We start from the raw sequence: 23638 nt of genomic DNA, 5'->3' as shown, positions 1-23638 counted from the left end.
TGATGACGGATGATGGTGGCAGCAGCCGTTCTTCTCTGCGTGAGTAGCTAATTTACGTTGAGTAGGCTAACCACGTTATTACATTAATGCATGTAAGGTGAACTAGCAAACACCTTAGTAGTTACATGCGGCTGTCCTCTTGTTTGATGGCAGATACTCCCTTCACCCTGGCCAAAAAGGCTAAAATGACCAAAGAAAAAGTGGAAAACAGTTAAACATGAGAGGTTTAGGACAAAGTTTGTGTTTTTTCCATTGTTTAAGCACTGCTTCCAGCCAAGAGTGATACCATATATGCCCCATAGCTGCAGAAAAGGCTAACATTGTTATATTTTTACAAAAAACAGCTGAACATGAGAGGTTTTTGGACCAATTTTGTGTTCTCCATTCTTTAAGCACCGGTTTGAGCACCGGTTTGAGCACCGGCACCGTTTCAAAAGTACTGATTTGGCACCGGTATCGGATAAAACCTAAACGATACCCATCCCTAGTCGTCACCCCCAACCAGTCGCAGCAAATGGCTGTCCCTCTCCGAGCCTGGTTCTGCCTGAGGTTTCTTCCTGTTTAAAGCGAGTTTTTCCTTCTCCTTTCTCTGTATTATTGTAGGGCCTGTATGATACAACATAAAGTGGCTTGAGCTGACTCCTCTTGTGATTTGATGCTATATAAACAAAACTGATTCGAACTGAACTGAATTGAATTAAACTAAATATCTGCCCAATCATCTCTTGATGGTACTTTATGTGCGTGCCATCGTGGCCATGAGTAACCAGGAATCCGGATTTAATCCTGTAGAGGAACCCTTGGACACAGCTACTATATCCAAGGAAGCCAACAGTCACACAAATTACCCAATCTCAGTTCAGAGGGGTTATGATGAAAAATAACAATACCGAACTCGTTGGGGGATCTGTAACTGGAATGGGTACAGCTGAATTCCTTTAATAACCATCTATTGGGGGGTAAGTCAAGCAAGGGCGGTATTTCAAGAGTGTTCCAGAGTGCTTTACCGTATCTTATACCTGTGTTACTACACTTGGATATTTGGACACTTTAGATATACACAACACAGTGTTGCCCTTGTTATTCTTTGCTGTTGTAATCTTTTGTTTTAAAGGCCTCATAATTTTTGTGATTTGTTTTTTCCTGGTTACTGGTATCGAGTTAAAAATTCTACCAATGTTATAACTCCAGCACACCCTTGGAAACGCTGAGGCAGAAATTACAGCAGGGGAATCCCTCCATCGTCCTAATCCATTAAAAAAGCTAATTTTGCTTGCTATCCACATTGCTAAACTTTTCCCAATCTGTCACTGACAAATTCCCCAACTGTCAAGCTATACTGAGCACAGATCCACACAAAACCGTCACTGTTAAATTGCACTGAAGTTCTGGCACCCCGATATGTCAGCATGTATCAGCAATGTGTCTATTTTAATCTACAACAACTTTCCAACTGCTAAACAAGCAGGACTGTGCCAGATCTGTATGTATGTTCAGACTTTACAGCACTAAACTATCAGCTGTTTTGTAGCCATTACACTGACTATTAGGAAAAACAAAGATTTTAGCACTATGGATATTTTTTATTTGGGTGAACTGAATCTCAGTCTGCACGTCCTTGCCCATTTACCCTGATTTTAGTTTTGTGTCCTCCCTGAAGATGCCAGTAGACCACACTTGATTTTTTACTGCAGAAATCTTGGTTATTGTGGTCCGTTGGCAGCTAGACCTCAACATTGCTCTTGTCCATAAAATCCTGGAAATAACCTTAAACAATCTGTTATTGTTGTACATCAGAATGTCATCACGAATTCAAGTAAATGTTAAAAAAATCCTCACTCACCATTGACCACCACTGCAATGTCCACAAAATCGATCTCCCCGCGTGCCTCTACGCTGGCTTCACAGCGGTACACACCCTCGTCAGCCTTGGTCACCTGATGGATCTGCAGGTTGTTGTTTGGCAACACCTGGAACCTGCCTTCACAGCACACGTGAAAAGGAGGACAGAAGGACAGCCGGAGAAAGGCAGAAGGGGAGAGTGGAAATAACAAAAGAAAAACAGCATACGATAGGGAGAGAAGCGAGATAGGAAAGTTAGAAAAACAGCGGGAGAAAATTGCCATCTCCACTCTTCAGTAGTTAGACTGTCAATCTTCTCTTCAGCACATTTACCTGATAAAGTCCACACAGATAAACACTTGCGCAATTACAGTTCCACACAGTCTCCTATTGTGGCCACTGGGAGATTGGCCGGGATTGCTCGGGCCTCTATCTCATTTCTCCCAAGCAAATATATTTATAACCACGAAGCGTAATTAGAGTGAAATGATTAAAGGAAAAAAAACATTCTTCTCCATGTTTCATCATTACCTTGCTGCTGAAGATTTGAATTTCAATTAAAAACCGTGACAGATTCAAGGGGTCACTTTTTCTAATCTGTTCAGGCATGTGTTTTGTCTGGAAGAAGGATGGGGAAGCGGTGTAGAGAGTTGTAAATCAGGGAAGAGGCGAAGACGAAAATAATGAGTCCTAGTCTGCAGCACCTGCTTTCTATCAGGGAAGACTGTTACTGAAAGTGAATCTTTCTTTTCTTTTAATATTAAGTAGACTACTCTTCTGACATTTAGCACTATTAGCGCTGAAAAGGGTGGTATTACCAGAAAGAGCTTCATAAATGACATACATCAGCCTTCCCTCGAATAGGATGGAAGATGATAGACAATAGTGCCACATAAATACACCCATTAGCTGGCTTTTTCCCAAAAGATGCAGGGTGTGGGTTTGCATTTTATCTCATGGGAAGCGGTATCTTCGAATGTCGCTATCCAACTGCTCAATAATCCGTCCTCTCAGCTGCTTGTTAACATCGTCTCTGTCTGAGTTAGACGCCTCCCTCCGGGGCTGATGGGGTTTCTATTCATAGAATTTTAGACTTTTGTCTTATTGTGAATCCACACAAAAGAAGGGAATAGCATTTCCCAGAGACCTGAATTTTTGCCACATTAGTGAGCCTTTTCAATGACCGAGAGAGGGAAACAGTTGGGCAGGCTGAGACTGACAAGCTTTTTTTCCTCTCAATAATTAAGTGTTTTTGGCATATTTACATTCGTCATGCAATCCTTTTGAGATTATCACTCACATGCAACTTTTATTATTACCATAAATTACTAAAATATTCAATATCACTATACACACTGACTATTCACACTTAAGCAGTGGTACTTTATCCAAGTACTTTCTTTGACTAGAGACTTTGGGATGATTTGATCAAAAGCATTTCACACTTAAAAACAATATATGTATGTATGTATATATATATATATATATATATATATGTTTTGTTTTTTTAACAGGAATTTACCTTTAACACAAGATTAAACAGATACATTATATGCTTATAAACAAAAAACAGATAACTTAAGCAGATTTAGCCAGAGGATGAGAAAATGAATAACGACATATAACCAATGCCAGGAAACTGTATTTCTGTGTGTCTGAAAGAAAAAAAATACTGAATACCGCTATCGGTCTCCTGTATTGGTCACGCACTAGCCTAATACAGTTAAATATTTGTGTGTTATTAGGCAGGTAGTTTTCAGCACTGGAGGCTCCTACTTCTGTTTTGTTAGCCATCTTCTTCTCCTTGGGACTTTGCACATTTGTGGGCGTGCAACTCAATCAGCGTGACCATTGACAGGAACGATGTATCATGTATTCATGCATAAAGTAGAAAACTGCTCTTTACTACTCTCAGTGGACAAAAACCTTTACCAGGATTATATTATATATGCTACTGGCCTGTTACCAGTTAACCTAATCACATGAAAAATGTTCCTGCAGCTGTTTCTTTTTAGCATTACTTAATCGCCCTTTGTCGCCCCTGTTGCAGCTTTTTTTGAGACTAGTTGCTGCCACCAAATTGAACATGAGCAAATATTTTCCTTAGAATGGTGCATTTTTCTCACGTTAAACACTTGATATGTTTTCTGTTTTGTGCTCACAAGATTTGAAAAACTTTGGATTCTACTTTTATTTATATTTTTACAGTATATAGCCTCTCAAATTTTGGGCAATTACAACTCAATTACTTTTAAAGAACAGTCATTGATACTGATCTTTGATTACCTACTGTAATTCAGACTTCACATCCCAAAACATAACTTTATATTGTGTCCCTGATCTTGAGGCCTTCTGAATACCTTTGAGCTAACCTAACAAGCCATTCTTTGTTTGGTCACTGCAAATGACAGAGCAGTAGGATGTAATTTCCCACGGCAATTAAAAAAAACAAAAGAACAAAACCAAGAAATGTAATGAAAAAAGTCTATACGTGAAATCAGGGGGGGGCAAAACTTACTGTGGTGCTCCTCAGTGATCTCTTTGTCCTGGTAGTACCACACCACCACGGGCACCGGGGAGCTAATGACATCACACACAACTTCTGCTGTCTCACCATAGCGGAACTCCTGCGGTGACTGAACATCCTGGAATGTCAGCCTCTCTGCAAGATCAAACAAGATGGAGATTGAACAGTAATCTAACAGTAATCTAATTACCGTTTTTGCAATAGCAATCCCTTACTTTACTCGTTACTTGAAAAAAGTAATCGGATTACAGTAACGCGTTACAAGTAACGCGTTACTGCCCATCTCTGCAGACTACACATATGGAAAAGAAATAGTAAAAACTTACATGATTTACTCATGAAAGTGGCCACTTTCTCATTACTTTCATACATTGTTTTAGTAAGTATCCAAAACATACAAGTTTCATTATATAATTTTTCAAGGGATCTTATATCTGTTTTCACTCTTATATTCTTTTCATACAAGTTTTACACAAGACAGATATATATAAATCTTATAAAGTTTGTATCTTTTCCATATGGGTACAGACAGGATAGAAGGCGAGCATTCCTTCCATGTCTGAAGAACCAGCGAATGTGAAGTTTGCCAATCAGATCCACCTCATCCAAGACACTACAAACATAAAAAACTCAGAGTTTGAGGTGTCTTAACAGGACTTCACATACAACAGGTGACATCATTGTGTCAGTGTGACAGACCAACACTGCTATCCATAGGACTATTTCAAAACTATAATATTATACAAACCCAGCGTGCACACATTCACTGTTGACATTCAGTGCTTGAATTCTCAATAACACCCCTTGTGTGCACAACAACCACGTTATTAAGCATAGCTGTCATGTTAAATAATGCCCATTGGTTCCCACCGAAAGCATTTGGAAAGACACGCAGGAGAAAAATTATGCACAGTGCAAACTGACGATGAGCTTTTACTCTGAAAATCAAACAAAGCAAAAGCTTAATCCCTCCTTGACTGTTTTTCTGGGACACAGATAAGGCAAGTGTGATGAAACAGCACCAGGTGACAGCAAAAAGTAACTCGCTTTAACTTGCTGCCAGTTATAAAAGAATCAATGAGCAGAGTTATTCTGCAGCCTTACTGTTTGCAAAATTTGACAAAAGCACAGGCAGGCTTTGATTCACTCCATCTTGGTTTCAGCATTCTTTAATAGGTTCCCCTTGGTGCTTGTTTAAAGCTGTGTCCTCTTCCTGGCAAACATTGGGTGTTTTACGAGGACGCCGTTCTTGGACCAGCATTTCCCCACAAAGATCTCACGCGAGCTCTCGTCGAACCCCACTTTCCTTGGCTTTTGATGTGTGTTCGGGCTGGCTCTGCTAGCGCCGCAACCACCTGCTATCACCTGCGTGCTATATTGTGAGGGTGTGAATAAATCAGCTACAGCTCCTGTATCAGTCCCTTCCCTTAGTGAGGCTTCAGCATTAGCATTTTGCTCTGTGATTTATGCCAGGCTGCTCCCCAAAATGAGCTTTCACTCCCCGGCTGCATCCTCCGCCTGTGAACGTGTCTGGCATCTCAGTGTCTTCATTAACTTCAAGGATGCCTTTGCGTGATTTTGTCATTCACTCCGTTGGCTTCTTATCATCCACCCTCCCCTCCATATGTGTTCTTTTTATTTGCAAAATCTGCTTTCTCCCCCTCTGCCTCCCTCTCAGGTTTGAACATTCTGGTGTCACTTGTTCCTTCTGTTTGTATCCATTTCCTGTCTCTTTTGTAGTCGTGCTGCTCTACAAGAGAATCAGTAAGGGAAACATCCTCTCTGGAGTAACACTCTACTGCACACTTGACACTGGCGAATTGAGAATGTACTCAGTACTCTGGAGTTTCTTTGCTGTCGTTCGTAGACACATCACTGCAAAGATAACTGTCTGATAAGCTGACGAGCCAATTTCCCTGGACCTGCCTCAAATGTGAGACAGATTTGTTTCTGTGTGTTCCGGCCAAATTAGCTGGTTTTGGAAAATGAGCTTGTGCAGCATTATTGCGTTGTCCATTAATAAACTAACAGGAAATGAAAGGCTTAGACATTGTACTGGCTCACTCTATAATGACTATGAATTTTCTGTCACTGAATACAGTTGAAAACGGCACCATATTACACCAGCTAATTGATGTTGCGGCTTTTGTCACCAAAATAGGTTTTCATGATTTTGTGACAGTAAAGGGTTTATCTTGAAATAAGAATCACTTTGATGCTTACATTACTTATACTATTTTGACTGCATAAGTCTGGTTATGCTAACAAGTACAGGTAAACTGCTTGCAGTACAATATAAATACCCTGATGGTGTGGAGGGTGGAACACTATTATAGGCCTTAATGGATTCCATTTTAGTTGGCAACAGAGGAGGGATTACTAACTATTTTCAGTGAGTAAAAGGACATGAGATTGACAATTACTATGCTACCTAGCTAACAGCTAGATAACATGTGTTACATGTGACCTTGCATGTCGTCATTCTTCATTAGCAGAAGAATTTACTGTTAAAGAAGTTGCATACATTCACGAAATGTGACAGCTGACTGAGTTCTCCAGGCTTCTTGAATGACATTCAAAGTTTAACTGTTCATCTGCCAACATGATTCCATGCTGCTTTAATAATGTTGAGGTCCGAGCTCTGGGGAGGCCAGTCAATCACTGATAGTGTTCCTTTGTGTGTTGTTCTATGCAGCTTTGATTTTACTGAATTCCCAGTGTGTTTGGGATTATTTTTGCCAACCAGAAACTTTCCAGATGGTATTGCATGTTGGATCAAAATGTGATGGTACATTTCTGTGGTTGTAATTCCATCAGTTTCACAAGATCTCCAACACCACGATTGGATTCATCAGTCCATAAGACCTGTTGCAACTCATTTTCAGTCTGTTTCTTTGTAATTTACCCTATTTCTCTCCCTTAAGAATACGGTAGCTTATTGGCAGTCACTAAAGACAACTTTGAAAAACCTCCACAAATATGACTAGCTACTTGTTCAGAAAATGAAAAAAAAAGGAGTGGCTCAAACAGTAGTGCTAATATAGTAGCAACCATACTGCATTACACTGGAGTACTAACAGAAATCAAGCTAGCAGGCACAGCACACAGAACAGCAATGTTTCTGCTTAAATGGCAATCCTAGCATGCTACATTCTCACGTTGACAAATGTACATGCTAACCAGATAATGTTCTTATGGAGAGCATCAGTGTTAAATATGTTATCTTGCTAAAATTTCCCAAGTATCACTTTCTGTAGCTAATTGGCCATAAACCATGGTGCATAAGAAGCACAAATTTTGAAATGACTATAGATAAAAAGCAAATTGGTTACTTAACTTTTCTTGTTGTTTAGGACTCAAATGTCAAAATTTCATGGCAAGATTTGCTTTTAGATTTTACAGTTCTAATTAAAATTAGAAATACTAACCTCACTGTGGCTTTGGTGGAAAAAACTGAATCAGAGGATCCCTGAATTAATTAGTTGCCATCTCAGGGAACATGTGTGTACTAAATTTAATGTGAGTTAGCACAAGATTGGCCACTAACTCATTGCTAGCTACTGCTTTGTTCATCAGACTGTGGACCAGCTTTTAATTCCAAACTGATCTGACAATCCGTGCTGCATGATTACATCTGGCCATCATAGAGAAGTCAGCAACTGCGGAGAAGATGTCAACACTTGGTCTCCCACAGGTCATGAATTTCATGTAGAACATGTTGCAGCACGCAGGTCTGTGCACCGTGCAGAGGAGTCCTCGCCTGTTCCGACTGTGCGCTGGCAGAACACCTGGCTGGATTTTAGGGTGGTTTTCATCCGCCTGCTGCTCATGGAATCTACACTGAGGACCCCAGTGAGTGATGCCTGGTTACCATGGAAACAATGATTTTGGGGAATTGGTTATGTGTTGAATGAGGCAAAGGCTGAGTGGTGGCAGGTGTGATTGAAGCTGTGATGTCTCCCCTAATGGTTCGCTGGGAGAGGATGAAAAGGCAGCCACACAGCAGGTGATGATTTCCAGAGTGTGTGTACATATAACTGTGTGTGTGTGAGTGAGCTCTGGAATCAAATCCATGTACGTTTTCTCCAATTAAACTTTGTGTAGACTCCTGATCAAAGACTCACACCTCAGAGGTCACTTGGCTCTTATGTTATCTTTTGTGCTTGTAGCTTTTGGAATCTTTGTCCTCTCACCTGCGAACAGAGAGAGTTCTACCTATGATCTTTTTTTTTTAATATGAACCCTGCTCTCGCAAGCATTTTGTCAATAGACTAATAAAAAAACTTGGATTTCTATAACCCACTTTAAAGTGTTCCACTAAATGACTTCACACCTTGATTTGACACCAAATTCTCTTGAATAGCAGGCTAATACTAATTCTACACAGATACAGCCATAGATACAGTATATGGCCTGTATTTGTATAGCGCTTTTACTTACTCCCTAAGGACCCCAAAGCGCTTTACACATCCAGTCATCCACCCATTCACACACAGGTGATGGCAGCTACATTGTAGCCACAGCCACCCTGGGGCGCACTGACAGAGGCGAAGCTGCCGGACACTGGCGCCACCGGGCCCTCTGGGGAGGCCGATCCACGACTGATAGTGTACCACTGTGTTTTTTCTATCCAGGTGTGCTTTTATTACACTGGTAGTGCATTTGGGATCATTTTCCTGCTAAAAAACAAAAAAAACAAAACTAATGCTAATGAAACACTTTCCAGATGGCACTGCATGGTTGATCAAAATTTGATGATACAGTTCTGTCTTTATAATTCATCAATTTTGGCAAGATCTCCAACACCGGTGGTTGAAACGCAGCCTCAAACCATGACAGAGCCTCCACCGTGTTTTACATATGGCTGTAGACCCTCACTGTTGTACCTGTCACTTGAATTCTTCTCTATAAACTGATGATTTCTGAATCAAAAATATCCAGTTTGGATTCATCGCGCCATCAGACTTGTTGCCACTGATAATCAGCCTTTTCTCCCAGTTTCCCTTCCTTGACAGCCACCCTTCCACTGAAATACTTTCTCCTGATGTTTCAGTGAACAGTGGATGGATCAGCTGAAGGGCTAGATGCATCTCTCAGGTCCTGTGTTGGGTTTTTGCTGGTCTTTTCTTATTTATGTCCTTTTCTTAAGGACATGACTTTTAGACACAGTTCATCTGCTGTAGATAGTTGTTTTTAGGCTTGACACTTCTTTTGTCCTCCACTTGTCCAATGTCCCCAAACTGTTTAAGTACACACCGCACATATGCCAAGTTTCCAGCTAATAGTTCTGGGAATCACTTTATTGGTGTAAAAATGCTATTTTATGCCTGTCAGGCTTTGTTAGCTTGAATTCCTTTCCACTTAAATCCGCATAAAACATGTGTTTGTGTTTTTTAGATCTACATTGTAATTTTCCCTAAGTTGCACAAAGCTCCCTGCTCCAGGAGATGATCTTAGTGAAACCAACATGTTTTTCTCGTTTTATTTCTAAATTAAATCACAGCAATAAGCTAGTGGGGTTTCAGTCGGATGTCTTGCTGAACAACAATTTAAAGATGCAAATTCACTGATTACTGCTAGAATAGAATCAGTAAAAAAAAAGAAAAAGAAAAAGGCCTATAAACACCAACACTATTTCCTGGGCAAAACATTAAGTTTTTTCCCAGGAAATAGTGATTGGTCAGCAAGGCAGGTAAGTCAGTGCCCGATCTCTCATTATTCCTGACAGGATCTAAATCCTGTGGCATTGCTAGCCGTCATTATAATTTAATCACAAGAATCAGTCTAACTCACACAGTCACACACAAAGTCAAAGGTACATGCATCTTAGAAATCTTAGGTTTCTAAGATGCATGTGCACACACAGAGAGCTAACGCAGCTTGTGGCTGTGGAGAGGGTAGAGAGAATATGAATCAGCTGGTTGTCCTGGTGATCAAAAGCTAATGTGAGATGTTTATTCTCTTTGTGTCCTTATGTTCCAATCTCCTTAGGAAGCAAACACAGAGCATCTGTGGGTAAATGTGTCAGCTAGTGTGTGTGTTATCAAGCTTACGGTAGATCTCCAGCACAACGGAGGCCTCCTCAGTGTGACCACTGACATCGGTGGCCTGGCAGCGGTAGATACCCGCATCTTCGATGATGGCATTATAAATAACGAGCTTGGATCTGGATGCTTCTGTGTGGAGCGCCATTCGCTTAGAGGCCACGATGCGCTCGCCCTGGGGGTTATACCACTCCAACTTGACCGGCTCGCCGATAGCTAGGAGCAGAGAGAGAAGGAGATATATCAAATAAACTGATTACAAGGAGTGTATTTTACTCCGTTAGACCGGCAAAGTAAAGATTATGTCACAACACAGCATAATGTTTACATTCATTCGTTGAGAAAGAGCAGTTTTCATGATTACTCACATTCACACATGAGATCTATAAAGAGGGCAGTTTTAAGTGCATACTTTGCACCTTCTTGACCTTCAGCAGCTTTATGTATTTCAAAATGAATCCAATGAGAAGAAGCTGCAACAGTTTCAGCAGTTTAAAGCCTCAAGATTGCTTGTGAAAATATACCAGATTGCCTTTGAGTACCATTTACTTGGCATGGCTATACCGGAAAACCTGTAGCAGATAACTAAGTTTGCTCACAACTGTGTCCCCACCCACTCTGTAAAAACAAGCTTTTACAGAGTGAAACTTTTACAACTGAAGCATCCACAAACAGAAAATGGAGTAGTCCAGGTAGCTCCACAGCAACTAACATTAAAGTTAACTTGAATTTTACAGTTATGTTGAAATAAAAATCAACTAATTATTTTAATTGAAAACATGAAGGCTGCAAGCTGCTTCAGACCTGCTTAAAAATGTTTTCTGGAAACTAGTCATTATTATCAGAGTTCAAAAATATCAAAGCATCAAAACAACAAAGTGGTCCAATTATTGTACGTATTTTCAGCTGATTCATAAAATGTGATTCAGCCTCTCCAGTACAATTTTCATATTTTTGTAGGTTTCTTTTAACTGGACAAAATGATCAATTAGTATGGGTGCAAAGTAATTGCCATTATGCTGTAGGGCACATCTTAAGCTTGCTTTTGACCTGTCAATGAACAGCCCATTGTACCCAAAAGACATTCAGCATCAAAACAATAGTCAAAGGCATCAACCATTTCAAAGACTTTTCACATGATGCCTACAAAAAGAAAATCTGGTTGCTAGGAAGAGGTTTTCCTCACTGAGCCTAGACTGAAGCAACTCAACTGCTTCGTTTGGCAGATCCAAAACTCATTCTTGGTTATTTAACCCTGGGTAAATGAATAACTAGGGGAGAGATGAGCTATTAGAAGATGGATCTTCAAAGTCCTCATCATTAGAACGGTGTGCATCTGGAGACAAAATATAATAAGACGCTTCTCTCTCATCAAATAAGCCAACAGAAATATTTCTGTTGGTATTTCTATTGGTTTTCATCATCTAAATGTGAACAGGTCTGATTGTGATGGCAGGTTAGCGTAACTAAGTAACTGTCGTCACCCCCCAACTGGTCACAGGAGATGTATGGCCCCTCCCTGAGCCTGGCTCTGCCATAGGTTTCTTCCTGTTAAAAGGCATTTTTTCCTTCCCACTGTCGCCAAGTGCTAACTAATAGAGGGCAGTTTGATTGTTGGGGTTTTCTTTGTATTGTTGTAGCATCTTTACCTTACGATATAAAGTGCCTTGAGGCAACTACTAATGTGATTTCATTCTGCATAAGTAAAATTGAATTTAGTTGACAGATGATTTGGTTTTTGAACTGTATCCAGAAATACTGATTTAACCAAAGTATCACAGTGATTCTGTGGCTCCATCCATGCCACCAAAACCCAAAGCTCTTTGTCTTCCTATAGTCCACACTCGGTTTTCGACACAACCTGGCAAACTGAAAGTGCCCATGACTTGTCTTGGTTGCCATTTTTATGCTAAAATAAGCACACCTTTTTTTTCCACAGAATCTGCGACGGTTTCATCCTGTTTGGATGTAGTGAAACATCCACAAATATAGCACAAGAAAACTTGTGAAAAAACATGATGCAATGAGCAAACATGAGGAAAAATGAACATTACTTTTTGAAATCATTAAAGAACAAGTGTTAGGTTTCATATAGTAAAAATGACGCAGGGGGTCAAAATCCCAATTGAATACCCTTTATTTCATTAGATATTACATGTGAGTACTTTCTTGGTACTGTTTGGTTTGCTCTGCAGAGCTGAGGACCATCTACTGTCGTTGCTGGAACTAGTTTAGCGAACAGACGGGCTGAAATTACATGATTATGTCATAATCTTGGATTTACATAGCTAATAACTCTGTACAGGAACAGGGACATATGCAGTCCATAAATTCCACTCTTGTTCCTGTGTTTATGCACAGCACTCCTACGATTGCAAACACGGATAGATTCTTAAACATGGGTGCAAGCAGTAGGCCTGCTGAAAAGCTAACCTGAATTCTGATTAAAATGGCGCCCATATGTACCTTGTGAAACATGAACTCATCTGGCTACTGTAGGAGATGATAGAACCATCTGCCCGCAGCAGGTGCTGCTTGCCTGTAAATTCTGCAAATAAAAGTGTCAGTGTGGAGGGCCATTACTTGGCCCATCAATCAGGCAGAGACTGGAACAAGAGAGGATACAGACAGAGGCTTGTCCAGTTAGGAAACAAAAGATAGAGGAAGAATAGAAATGGCAGACACTGTTACATCATATCATAATAGAAAAACGGCAGTATGACCCCTCAGAAAGAGGGAGTAGAAAGCAGACAGTCAGAATTCCCTTTCCCCCCCTCTCTGCTACTGTCTGTAAGATGCCCTTGAGCAAAGCTTTTATCATTCAGGTGCACAGCAGCCTGCATCAGAGGCCTGCAATGGCTCAGCTCACAACAGGCAGGAGTAACTGTGAGGGGATGGCTTCAGGTATGACTGGATTTTTGCTAGGGAAATATGCGGATTATAAAAAGAGCATAGAGCTTAGATAAAAATCTATTTTAATGGCTCACAAACACAAGAAGGTACATGATAACAAAGTTCCCTCTTGATATCCATGCTTCCAAAACGCTGGCTCCAGCTTACATACCCCAACTCCGATCATCATCACATGTTTCCAACAACCATCAGCGTTGCATGCTTGGCGTGTGCTGCTCATTAGTTTCAAAGCCAACAAATCTGATGAGGCAATCAAACACGAGTGTTGCTCAAATCACATTACAGCACCAAGCGTCCCGGGCTTTCCGACCGGAGGCTTGTGGGGAGCAGATAAGCGTCTAGCATCCCCGCGGCCGTCTCTTTATACCTGTTAGTATCCCAACGTTATCAGCACTTTCCATTTTACAGTCTGTTGACAGCAGAGACAGTTAAATATGCTCACACTGATGCAGCTAGTGTGGTGACAGGCCATTTGCTTCACAGATGATCTGAGAAGACAGGAGTGCAGAGCGTGATGCCCTGTTTTTCACGCTCAGCCCTGCCTCCCCTCTGTGCGTCTTTACAACTGCATGAATAGCTTGTGGAAATTTTCTGTCGAACAGCTCTGAAAATCTGCATAATCTCTGGTGTTATTACTGATTTCTGCTGGAAGACAATGACCGTCTCTTCTAAATGTTGTGCGGTAAGACAATGATCACTTTTTCTAACCGAAACGTCTACTGCGGCACTGTGATTGAATGACAGCTTAATCCTGAAAATCACAAAGAAGTGACCCTTCAGATGGAACCGGGACAAGCGGAAAGCTTTGTGTCCTCCTTGGCAGTGAGAGAGCAGCTGAAAGAAATACCGAAGCAATCTCCTCAGCTCCTGCACAGGGTAGATTATTGATTAAGGAGGCCTCTTGGTGCCAAAATTAGCTGAGCACAAGCCTAAACACTCTCAGATTCCCACAGCACCTGGCATTGGGGTCTTGGTAGAAATTGATTTAGGTCTCCAGGGAAGTAGATAGCAGCAGAGTAAAAGGCTGACCAGGGAAAGAATCTCACCGGTCAGCGTGTTTATGTGTGCCGCTTGGTATCAAAATGATTGGTTATATATCTATCTCTGTCTACTCTGTAATGTCTAGCCACTGGGAAAATGCAGGTCTACTGGGACGAGGGATGTGGCCCTCCCTGCTTTGGTTATCTGAAGAAAACATGGAGAAACACATTAGCTGCTGGATCTCGGCAGGCTACCGAGGTTGCTTTTGTAGCTGTCTCCTGTCTTCTGCAGCAGCCAACACTTGTTCTGGCTCTCTGCCACTTCAGTCACATGGGAGGTTAAACACACACCTAAACACCCATTTATCCACCTCCTTATTTGTCACGCCACGAGTCCAGGTTAATTTCAAATAAGAAGAAAAGAGCTGCAGTAGGTGTCGTTATTGCTGTTTGTTTTCCAACTGTAAAAAACCCCCAAACTGGTTACAATATTGAATACTAATAAGTCATAATTGTTTTTAATGACACTTAAAATAGTTTGGAAAGTCTTGCTGACATGATTGTGCTAGTGTCTTCAAATAACAGGCAATAATTTCCCAAGTTTTAAGAAATTTACATCTTCCTGAATGGACATTAATGAGACAAAATGTTTAATTGACATTTAGGCACCTCTCATATCTTTTGCTTGAAAAATGAGAAATCTGTGAAGCAATCTATTGAAACCTGACAAAACTACATGGAAATAAAGTGTATAACTTCTCTTTAAGTAGTCGTCAGGAATAGTTCTCCAGTCTTCTTGAAGGGTAATCAAAGCTGCCTTTTGTTCTGTTCTCTGTCAACATGATCCCACACTGCTTCAGTAATGTTGAGGTCCAGACTCTGGGGAGGCCAATCCATGACTGATGGTGTTCCACTTCGTGTTTTTTCTATACAGGTATGCTTTTACTGCATTGGCAGTGCGTTTGGGATCATTGTCGTGCGAAAAAAATAGATACTTTTCATCTGCTGTAGATAGTTTATTTTGTTTAGGGCTGGCACTTTTCAGGTTTCGTCTAATAGCTCTTTGCTGGTGCAGGAAGTATTTGCACTAGTTAGTGGCACTTCTTCAAAGACTGAAGTCCACCTATTTCTTGACAAAAAGGTCCAACGTTTTGCAGTGGGCTCCTTTGCAACTCTCCCTCAGAGCCTCATTGAAATGAATAAAGGGGCTGAATTTTTTTATTTAATGGCATGAACGCAGCTTTATGCTGTGAACCCAATACTGACACTGGGAGTCATTTCAGTTTGCATTTTCTGCATCATATCCCTGGTAAAGTACCGTAAAAGTACTGGACACAAAATATTTTACTTTTAAAGAGATAAAATAAACTATTCTGAATATTTTAAAAGGAAAGTTTAATTATGGTTTGTAGATACTGTGTTAGTAATGTTTTTAATGTAGCATGCATTTTTTCCAAACCATTTCCTCAAAATGTATAATTACCATCCAAACAAATCTTCCCATTTGGTAATAATCCTTGGCTTTCTCACCTTATTGTCTTGCCAGTTTTCTCCAGTTCAGCAAAAAAACTCACGCTTCCTGTTTTCACGGGTTCGGGACTGCATTAGCAAAAAAACAGCCCATTAAAGTGACAATGGGCTAGCAATAATTAAATGAGGGAGTTTTTGGTGGGTGTTGTTTTTGTTTTTAAAGGTAAATGCAATTAGCACTGTCAGTTGGCAACAATACTATTTGTACCTGGGATGAATATTCAGTGTGGCTATTTGCACCCATGTATAGCACAGTGTACAAAGCACGACAGACACAAGCATCTACCATAGCCAGCAATGCCATTTTCATCCACACACACATTGCCAGAATGGCTTTCCAAAATATGGATAATGTTGTGAAAGGATTTATTTTAGTCCAAACTATTTCTACAAGAATCATTCATATCTCTCAGTCTTCAGTCATTCATGTTTTGTTTTGCTTTTCCTGACCTGTGAGATCTTCAGGTCTTCGCTGTCTCCCGTCATCTCATGGTCTCAAATAAAAACTCCACTGAATGTCATCTTTATGGAGTAAGTTTATTGAAAGAAAATGTGCTTAATTTATTCTTTTGTGTATTAATAAGAGCTAATTCTGCCTCTCATATTCTCTTTTTAAAGCAAAGGTCACTGAATAGATAGGACTTCATTTACTCTCAAGTCAATGGTCTATGTTTTAGAAGAGTTTGGTGAAAATGCCAGTGCATTAATGATCTATGTGATAATTAGCTGTAATAGAAATACTACGAAGGTCAAAGTTCACAGATCTAGTCATTCTTGACCTTTGTAGCAGCAGCTGAAGACAGGATAGAGGAGCTAAAGAAGATGTGAAGGGTGAAGGCAACAGGAGTCTCCAAACTGGCGGAGTGTTTCCAGCAGATCACAGAAACGACATCAGGAACATTTCTGTTCCTGATGTCAAGCTCCCGGGCCTCTGGTAGAGGACCCGAGCTTGAACGATAAACAGACCACCTGCAGGACAAGTGGGAAATGTATTTGATATATATTCATTAATTTTATAGAAAGTCTTTATTATAAAATTATTATTTAAAACGGGACCAGCAGCCTCCTTAAAGGTGTCTTGTTTAAGTCATTGCTCTTTCCTAATAACTTAAACCCTTGCATATTATTCGTACTTCATCCCTTCACAGTATAATCCTAGTCAACTTTAACCTGGGCCATAAATATCCTCACAATAAGTGTCTAAATTGGACTTTGAGCATTGATAAATGGATGGTTAACCCTTTGTGAATATTTCATAGAGCAGGGAGAGTGCATTCCAACACTCATTTTGGTTTATTGGAGAAAACCCTCAACTATCGCACAAAATCATAACCTGTTTTACATAAGACATGAAAACACATTAGTCATACTGCTTTAAATATAATTAAAGAAATGTTGGGATTTATTATTGAGTGATGTATAAACCTTACAGCTGTTGAACACTGTCCTCATTGCTATAGCATAAAAATCCTCACATCTACAATAGCTTATGTTAGCCGCTCCCTTATTAACAAAGGATCAGCACAGCAGGGTCTTCATATTTGATCTTGCAAATATGTTGGATCTTTAGTTTCGAATGCCAAACCTGATGGAACAAACAAACTGTTCTTTGGGTGTACCAGAAATGGCTCTTTCACATATAAAGTGAAATGCACAAGATTTACTACAAGGTTGGGTGCATGGCCAAACATTTTTGTCACACTAGCCAATTCTGATATATGTGCACAATCTGCACCTGCGTCCTGTAATTCTTCATTTTTTAGTTGTGCAAATGTACAGCAGTTGTGAGTGCTCCCCAGACGGCACACTTGGACTGCACTTCCTTTGGTCTATGCAGTAAAAAAGCATTCATGCGTGCCACAGACCATAGGGAATAATGGGTTTCAGAGCACAGCAGTGCCAGAGTAGCAATGCATCTGAAAGAGGCTTTATGGTTTTTTACTGTTTCACTGTTTCAAGATCGCCCCCGTGACCCTTCAAAGACCAGCAGGTCTCTGCCTCAGGGGGAACTTGGGCAAATGTAGTGGGGACAAAGAAAGTTCTCAAGGCAGTGCCGAGGTTTTCCTTGAACTCTGTCACCGCTGTGCCATAACAAACACACACAGACACTGCATCTACAGTTTCACAGTTTCCCTGAAGGAGTGCCTAAAACCACAATTATCTAAAATAGATAACCCTAACCCTAGGTATGGAGCAAACTTGAGTCAGGTTTGCTCCAGATCTTTTGACTCTGTCAACAAGTTATCCAAAACTTAGCTGATGAGCTTTATCGGGTAGGTGGGAATGTGGTGGGATCAGACATTACTGTAGCCAGCAGCAACACCATAGCGGTGTCCCAATTCCTAGACCCCATCCTTCAGAGGGCGCATTTGAAGGCCGATTATGTTACAGCCAGGCGACGAAGGCTGCTTCAAATGCGTCCGACAAGGAAGGATGGGTCAGGTGTATCCTTCATGGCCCAACCTATCCCAGAATTCATAGCACGGCCAGCCAATTCCAGTTTCCAACAATGGCAGCAGCTATCTAGTTTTAATATTACTCTTTCTGGGTCACAAAATAAACTTTTAGCATATTTTCAGGCGAGAATGTAGCTGTGTAAACTTCAAATATCTGCTCGATTCATCAAGACATCACATATTTGCAAAAGTGCTCTGACGTTTTCGGAGACATCTGTTACCCACCAGCTCGATAGCTGACTGGGAGGTCGAGGCTCACTAGAGCCGGCGAGAACACCGGACTCCCAGCACATCGTTTTCAGACCCCAGGTCTTTCGCTACTCAGGTTTAACATGTTTGACTTTTTCATTGTTTTATTTGTTCCTGAGTAAATCGGTTTGGCTGAGCTGGTGATGCAAATCTGAAGGCTAGACCGTCCCATTTCAAAGCCTTCCGGCCTTCTCGGTCTTCGAAGGACCCGGCCCATGTAGACCACAAAGGCCAAGTCCTTCGAAGGATGTGGCCTAGGAATTAGGACACAGCTCATGACTGTAGACAGTAGACTGGGTTTCATGTTTCTAAGCACTACCTGGTGCGTCAAAGTGCATAACATCTTATTCCAAAGTAATTAAAGTGACTTTCCTAATAAAAAAGTAAGAACAGAACTCTCAAAAATGACGTGCTCATGTTGGATCCCACCGAGCTGACTGCATTTCCTTCGACTGGGAAAGTTGTGCAGTTTGCATTAACAGCTGTTTCATGGACCAACATGGAGTTGGTCCATGTCAATCAAATGTAATTGATGCACACTTACACAGCCACGCTTAGCAGAGCAGCTGAGTTTTCTTTATCATTTTTACTTGAAATTTGTTTGGAGAGTTGGAAACCTTCTTCTATAGGCTGCTCCCTTCCCCACTGTCAGCACAGTAGATCATCATCTGCCTCCTTCTCACCCTTTCCCTACTATTCTCCGCTGCCACACCAACCACAAATCACGATCTAAAGAAGCCGCTAAGAAACAAAGCCATGCCATGTATCAGTGTGCAAAGGTTTAAAAAGCCATTTCTGAGGAGTTTTGAAATAAATGAAATTGATAAAGTTTCAGCTGAAATTATTTAAAAGAAAGATTTGAGATCAGACATGAATAATGCAAAAGCACTGACATTCAGCCAATATGATAAAAGGATTCTTCCTTCAGGCTACCACGTTGACTCACAGTTGACCTTATTTTGACCTTTGCTTTAATGTCTTTAAGAAAAAAGAGAGGTTGTAATCTTTTGATATAAAGAATGTGTCTATCAGTAACCCTCTGGCTTGTTCTTCATGGCAAACTTTTCAGAACAAGAAAGACAGGCATCAAATACACAAATCACTTCAACTCACATTCTTTTTGTCTTTTTAAAGAGAAACGTACTCATTCCTGCTCTCCAATCCGTGAATCAGCATACGACACAATTGCCTCTCTGCCCTTTCTGATCCTTCCTTTTATCGATATTGAAGCGGGTCAGGGCTGTTCGGGGTTCTGTTTTTACAGTTATGTTTTGTTTATGTTACCATAGTGACGGGTGACGCCCTCTCGCTGCGACGGTGTGTCCTTCCGGGGTCAGAGGGCGCCCTGTGTGTTGTTGTTGTTGCTGTGCTGTTGCCGCGCTGAGCAGTTAGCTAGCGGCAGTGTTCTTCTGGCAGATGTAAATAAATGGCTGTGCTCCCTGGCTAAGAGGGCGGGGGAGCAAGACCGAACGGAATTGTGTCTCCTCCTTGTCTGAGCTCGCCACAATATTGACATAGGCCTAATTCATTCGGTGCTATGTGGCGACTGAAAGGTAAAAAAAAGTCACTTTACTTGTTTGCGGGTGGGTCTCAGTTTCACTGAGTTTTCTCTTTTTCTTGTCTCTCACTGTTTCTCAGTTGGCAGAAATGCATGTGAATATGGTAAAACTCAGGCTCGGCGTGGCCGCCTGTGGTGAAAAAGGCCAAAAGAAAGCAGCGTGTGACACAAACACCTCCTCCCGTGCACTATGACAGCAGATGGTGGCAACTTATCTCCCACCTACATCTACAATTCTTTTTCAAAGCCTTTTCCATTCTTCTCACTTCTGAGCTCTCCACAGTGAAAGCTCCAACTTTTCAATCTTTGCCAGTTTGATTCCATTCGCCTCGGTTATTTTTCTGTTTTTTTTCTGTCCCACCGAAGCTCGTATTAGACTTCGATGCCCCCTGGATGCTCCTCCCAGTACGTGTATCTAGTCCCTTTGCTGTTAGCTCCACACTGAGTGTGTTGGCAGGGCAGAAGAGGCAGTCAGCAGGGGACGGCCTGGGCTGCCAGAGTGTGCCGCCACCCCACTGAGCCACTGGCTCCCACCATCGGGTTTTCTGCTATGTTGATATGATGTTCAGAGAGGACAATGAGAAGGAGGAACGGTAAGCAAGGAGCATCCCCCCCGACCCCGTGTGGATTGAGTCACAGTGGGGTCGAAGAGTCCCTCACCATATGGAGGTTATGGATTGTTTTATGTTATCTGTCAGAAAAACAGACATTCATGAGCGATGATATAAGACTCCCACCGTTGCCTCCAAACAGTCACAGATACAATACATATGCATAATATTAAAAAGAGACCCTTTATGGTCATTTTCAACGTCCTCCTTTTACTTCTTTGACTTTTGCACCATCATCAAATCAAAATAATGCTTGTTTATCTGATACTGGGCTGTAGTGAAGTGAAAGTCATTTTATCTCTTCTCCTTTTAAGGTGTATATGATATCCTCATGTTGGTATTGTTCCTGAATGATCATAATAACATCGGTCTAGGATCAGCATTGCTACTGACCAATCACATTGTTGCTTTGGAGTGTTGAGGAAAAAAACAATAAGGAATTTGGTAAGCATTTAAATTCTTTGTTAATTCATACAGTATAATAAATATGTTATCAAGTTAGGTTTGCTGTTAGCCAAATTTAGATCACCCAGGATGGTTTGCTAGTGAAGCTTTAGCTAACTTCTTGGCTAATGCTAACTGAAAGCTCAGACAATATGATTGGTCCAGTGCAATGTTGATCCTAAACCAGCTTTGTTATGACGTAAGAAAGGAGTGTCAAACATAAGGCCTGGGGCCTAGAATCAGCTTGGCAAAGACTCCAGTCCAGCCTCACAGGATGACTTTAGAAAATGTGAAGACGGGCTTAACTTTGTGGACTGTTAAATGTATTTTAATAACCTTTTTTTTTTTTTTTTTTTTTTTTACAGTGGGTCTACAAAAAATGAAATTTTTGTGAGTTCAGTTTTGTAATTACAGGACATAATCAGGTCAGCTTGTTTGTCTTTATGTTAACAATCCAGTGTTCACAGTTTTCAAGATATCATTTTCGATGTTTCTTTGATGGTCGACATCAATAACAGCTCAAGCTCATTTAATTTTGGTGAAAATCAAGTCAAGGTGAAAATCAATTTTTGCTACCAGTTTGTTATGGATCAATAGACCTTCGGGCACATGAGTTTGGCTAAGCATTTGAGCTTGACCTTCACAAGGGTTCACCACACAAGGTAAAAGCTGACCCTAAAAAATATTCTCAACAAATCATATCACGTAATATATCATATGAGTAGAGAGAGCTGTACAATACATGTTTTATTTTTTCAATATGACACGCTCCACCTCATGATGCTTAGTCGACGTAATCAACCTTAATTTGATGCAGTGTGAAAAAAAATGCACAGAAATCAATTATACGTGCTGCTGTTGTTCAGCCGCTGGTTTCCTCTTTCTGGTGCAAAGTGGGCCAAAAGCAAACAAGAGAGACGGACTCACGACAGAAAAGCCGATCAGCTGATCATTAAGCAGCAAGAAGAGGAAGTCGCTCCATATATCGCTTGTTAAGCTTAACGCAGGAATGCTTTACAAACATTCAGAGATGGACTTACACACTTGCTTTACTTCTCTCGGGGATAACTTTGTCGGAGATGAAATGCCGGGTTGCTAGCGAAGCTCCAAATGCTATCCAGACCACCGACAGGTCCCGCATGCCACAGCCGCTCTATCACGTGATGCATACTGCTCCGACGTGCTAACGTTCTGAGGTGAGTTACGGCGTGTTGCAAGTTTTGTGAGGTGCTTTCGTGATATTTAATGGATCGGATTACATTTTTTATTTTTCTCCGATATCCGATCCAGTAATTTAGGTCAGTATCGGACCGATACCGATACGTAATATCGGATCAGTCCATCTCTAGTTAAAACATTGCACAAACAAAAAGGGGTGTTTGACCGGTCTGGCGATCATAGCACTGAATGTCAGTGCTATGATCAAAGTGATAGGGACAAAGGTTTAACACAAACACACGGATATCAGATTGTGTTTTCTTTTAAAGCCAACCTTTCTTCTGATTGGCTTTCATTCTGCACTCATGACATCACAAAGAGCCAAAGGAGGGGAAAAAAGTTTCAAAGAAAGAGTATAGAGAAGTTTAAAAAGAATAGCTCGTGCAGGTGGGGTGGGTGCCATGCCATTTGTGTACCTGTGCAGATGAAGAACTTGGATTCTCCGACACTTAACTCCACTTTGTTCAAGGATATAGACACTTGCAGGGCGGCTGTAAGAGAACAAAAGAGAGACAGAGGAAGAGCGGATAATGGATTAGTTATTGCAAGTGAGACTACAAAACACAAAGAAGTTTCACATTTGTTGACTGGATAGACATAATAATAGAAAATTGCTCCCAAAACGCATCACCTTCCACAGCAAAGTAGGCTGTTTCTGTCCCTCTTTAAGAGATTCTGTTACATTATCTGTTTGCATCACTTGTGTGTCGGGCTTACGTGCATGAACCCTTGCCGTATAAAAAAAGCGCTCCTCAGATGTGTTTTTGGCTCGTTCTTGTATAAGAGGCATTGTCAGAGCTGAAAAGAACAGTTTATATATTCTTATTCAACTTTAACTGCTTTTCAAAGTTTCCGTTCAACAGAACAACAGACGCCTATTCCGCCGCACAAAGCTCAGAGACAGATTGGCTTGATACCTTCTATTAGGCACATGGCTGTTTGTGACAAGCTTGTCAGTCAGCCTCACAATGAACGGGATTCCTTTCAGCCTGAGGTAATGCTATTTGCTGTTATCTCTCTCGACAATGGTATATGAATTGAACAACAGTGCAATGCGGGATTTTAAAAGCTCAAAACGAGCAGAAATCGGCAAATAACTCAATAATGCCGGTGTTTTCTTTGCTTGCAAAACTTGTCATGCAAGGCTTTTTACACCCTCGCTAAGATACACCAGACTATTGTGCGGGGGGGGCAATATGCTGCCTGGAGGACAGTAAAAACTTGCAGCGGGTGGCAGTGACAGAGGCAAAGTACAATCAGAGGCCA

The 23638-nt window shown here is 41.0% G+C and overlaps 1 protein-coding gene across 3 annotated transcripts in view; it reads right to left on the bottom strand.

The window, feature by feature from the left end:
- The window catches only part of ncam2a (neural cell adhesion molecule 2a), a 442781-nt gene that overhangs the window by 123865 nt on the left and 295278 nt on the right, over positions 1-23638 (bottom strand). For 2 of the 3 annotated variants that reach the window (XM_080297694.1, XM_080297695.1), the window contains exons 2-5: positions 22789-22863; positions 10423-10629; positions 4361-4504; positions 1844-1981 (exon numbers count right to left, since the gene is read on the bottom strand). In XM_080297694.1, the coding sequence (XP_080153820.1) occupies positions 1844-1981; positions 4361-4504; positions 10423-10629; positions 22789-22863 (564 nt within the window). Of the gene's footprint in view, positions 1-1843; positions 1982-4360; positions 4505-10422; positions 10630-19685; positions 22762-22788; positions 22864-23638 lie in introns of those variants that run through there. The other variant, XM_026160119.2, reaches the window with a different exon arrangement.

Source organism: Astatotilapia calliptera, chromosome 23 (genome assembly GCF_964374335.1).
Source record: "Astatotilapia calliptera chromosome 23, fAstCal68.1, whole genome shotgun sequence".
Lineage (NCBI taxonomy): Eukaryota > Metazoa > Chordata > Actinopteri > Cichliformes > Cichlidae > Astatotilapia > Astatotilapia calliptera.
The sequence above is the reverse complement of the archived record's forward strand: the minus strand, read 5'-3'. Positions and strand labels throughout refer to the sequence as shown.